This window comes from Bison bison, unplaced genomic scaffold, assembly GCF_000754665.1.
Source record: "Bison bison bison isolate TAMUID 2011002044 unplaced genomic scaffold, Bison_UMD1.0 scf7180017864371, whole genome shotgun sequence".
NCBI classification, from domain to species: domain Eukaryota; kingdom Metazoa; phylum Chordata; class Mammalia; order Artiodactyla; family Bovidae; genus Bison; species Bison bison.
This window is the reverse complement of record NW_011494943.1, coordinates 7623645-7625478: the sequence shown is the minus strand read 5'-3', so window position 1 is coordinate 7625478 and position 1834 is coordinate 7623645. Positions and strand designations below refer to the sequence as shown.

Here is a 1834-nt window from a genome sequence, read left to right as displayed (position 1 = left end):
GGGCGGGTGATGGGGCTCGCGCGCCGGCCGAGGACCCCTCATTGCTTTGCCATCCTTAATTCCCCTCTCTAACCTGAAGACCTCTGCGGTGCCTTCCAGCCCTGACCGTCATCCGCTCGCTGTGGGACATTCTTTTCGGAATGAGAATGAGGGTTGGAGGGACCCAGTGAGAACTCGAAAAGGATGCAAAAATCGGGCTGGAAGACTGAGGCTGGGGCGGAGCCCATGGTGGGGGGGTGGTTAAAGGAGCCTGGTGGGGTCCGCAGGGTCCCCGGCGGACGGCCGGTGCCTTGGCCGGGCTCCCGCCGGTCCCGCTCAGATCTGCCTGGGCTGAGGGTCTGGATGGGTGTGGCAGACGACAGGAGTGCGGCGGAGGGTGGACTGAGCACACAGACCGCTCTGTCCGGCTGTTCCGGGGGCTGGTGGTGGGCGCATGTACTGGCTGTCCAGCCCTGTTACCTCCGCCCCCAGTTTCCTTTGGCCTCAGGCCTGGTCTTGGCTTCTCTGGCCTTGGGATTTTCCGTCTCTCCTGCCTGAAGTGGTGACTCATAAGACCCAGGGGATTTGCCCGGAATCCCCATTTTTCAGGCTTGGATTGGGGACACAGATTCTTGAGGGACGGTGATTCTCAGACCTTGCACAGGGCCCCTCCTCACTTTCTGCTTCTTTCCTGCGGAGGGAAGTTCTCAAATCACAGTGAGCAACATGGAGAACCCAGAGGGCCCTGGACTTGCTCACCAGTCAAAGAGGGGAGGCAGGCAGCCCATGGCCCACCAGCCTGCCCTCTCCTGGGCATTCCGAAAGGGCACCAGCCTGGGCTTGAGGCCCCTCTGGTATATCATCACCACTCCCAGTCCACCTGGACCCAGATACCACTCCTGGTCACCCCCACCTCCCCCTTGGTGAGGCCCGGGACACTACTTCCAGACCCCTTTCTCCTCGAGGGTGTTGTCCACAGGCCGAGCAGCCCAAAGTCCTGAGCGCCGTGGAGGACCGCATGGACGAGCTGGGCGCGGGCATCGCTCAGTCCCGGCGCACGGTGGCCCTCATCAAGGTCAGATCTTGTCCAACCCCGCCCCCATCCACCCCTGCCGTAGGCTCCCGGCACTGTGAGCTTTCAGCATGGCACCCTCCACCCCAGAGAAACCTGTGCCCAGGGTGTGGCCCAGCTCCACTGAGCACGCCTGTCTCCCCCCTGACCTGGCACAGACCCAGGGCAGTTCGGGCTTGTGCCTCTGTCCACCCCCCCGCCCAACAAGACATGGTGGGAAGGCGGGGGTCTGAGAAGGTGGCCAAAACGTCTTTGGGGTGTTCTCTGTCCTCATTTCTTGCCCCCCACTGTCCTGTGCAGAGCGCAGCCGTGGCAGAGCGGGAGAGGGTGAGCCGGCTGTTTGCCGAGGCTGCGGCCATCCTGCAGGGGTTTCAGACCCAGGTGCTGGGCTTCATCGACGAGGGGGAGGCGACCATGCTGGGCCGCTCCCAGGGCGACCTGCGGAGGCAGGAGGAGCAGCGGAGCCGACTCAGCAGGGCCCGCCACAACCTCAGTCAGGTCCCCGAAGCCGACTCGGTCAGCTTCCTGCAGGTGAGGGCGGCTCCGTGGGTTCGGCGGGCACCGAAGCTGCAGGAGGAGGCTGTGGGGGGGCTGCCTTCATGGCTGTGCTGGCCTCCTGGCGGAGCTGTCTGTCTCCTGCCCGGAGGAGCTGCTGCGGCCGGCTCAGCCTTAATGGGCATCTGTTTGGCACAGGAGCTCCTGGCACTCCGGCTGGCCCTGGAGGAGGGGTGTGGCCCTGGGCCCGGACCACCGAAGGAGCTCAGCTTCACCAAGTCCTCCCAG

General features: G+C 64.6%; 1 protein-coding gene across 1 annotated transcript in view; it reads left to right on the top strand.

Annotated features, from left to right (window-relative positions):
- The window catches only part of TRIM47 (tripartite motif containing 47), a 4777-nt gene that overhangs the window by 1000 nt on the left and 1943 nt on the right, over nucleotides 1–1834 (top strand). Inside the window, exons 3-5 of the mRNA XM_010856185.1 lie at nucleotides 838–1054; nucleotides 1352–1582; nucleotides 1745–1834. Of these exons, the coding sequence (XP_010854487.1) occupies nucleotides 838–1054; nucleotides 1352–1582; nucleotides 1745–1834 (538 nt within the window). The remainder of the gene's footprint in view (nucleotides 1–837; nucleotides 1055–1351; nucleotides 1583–1744) is intronic.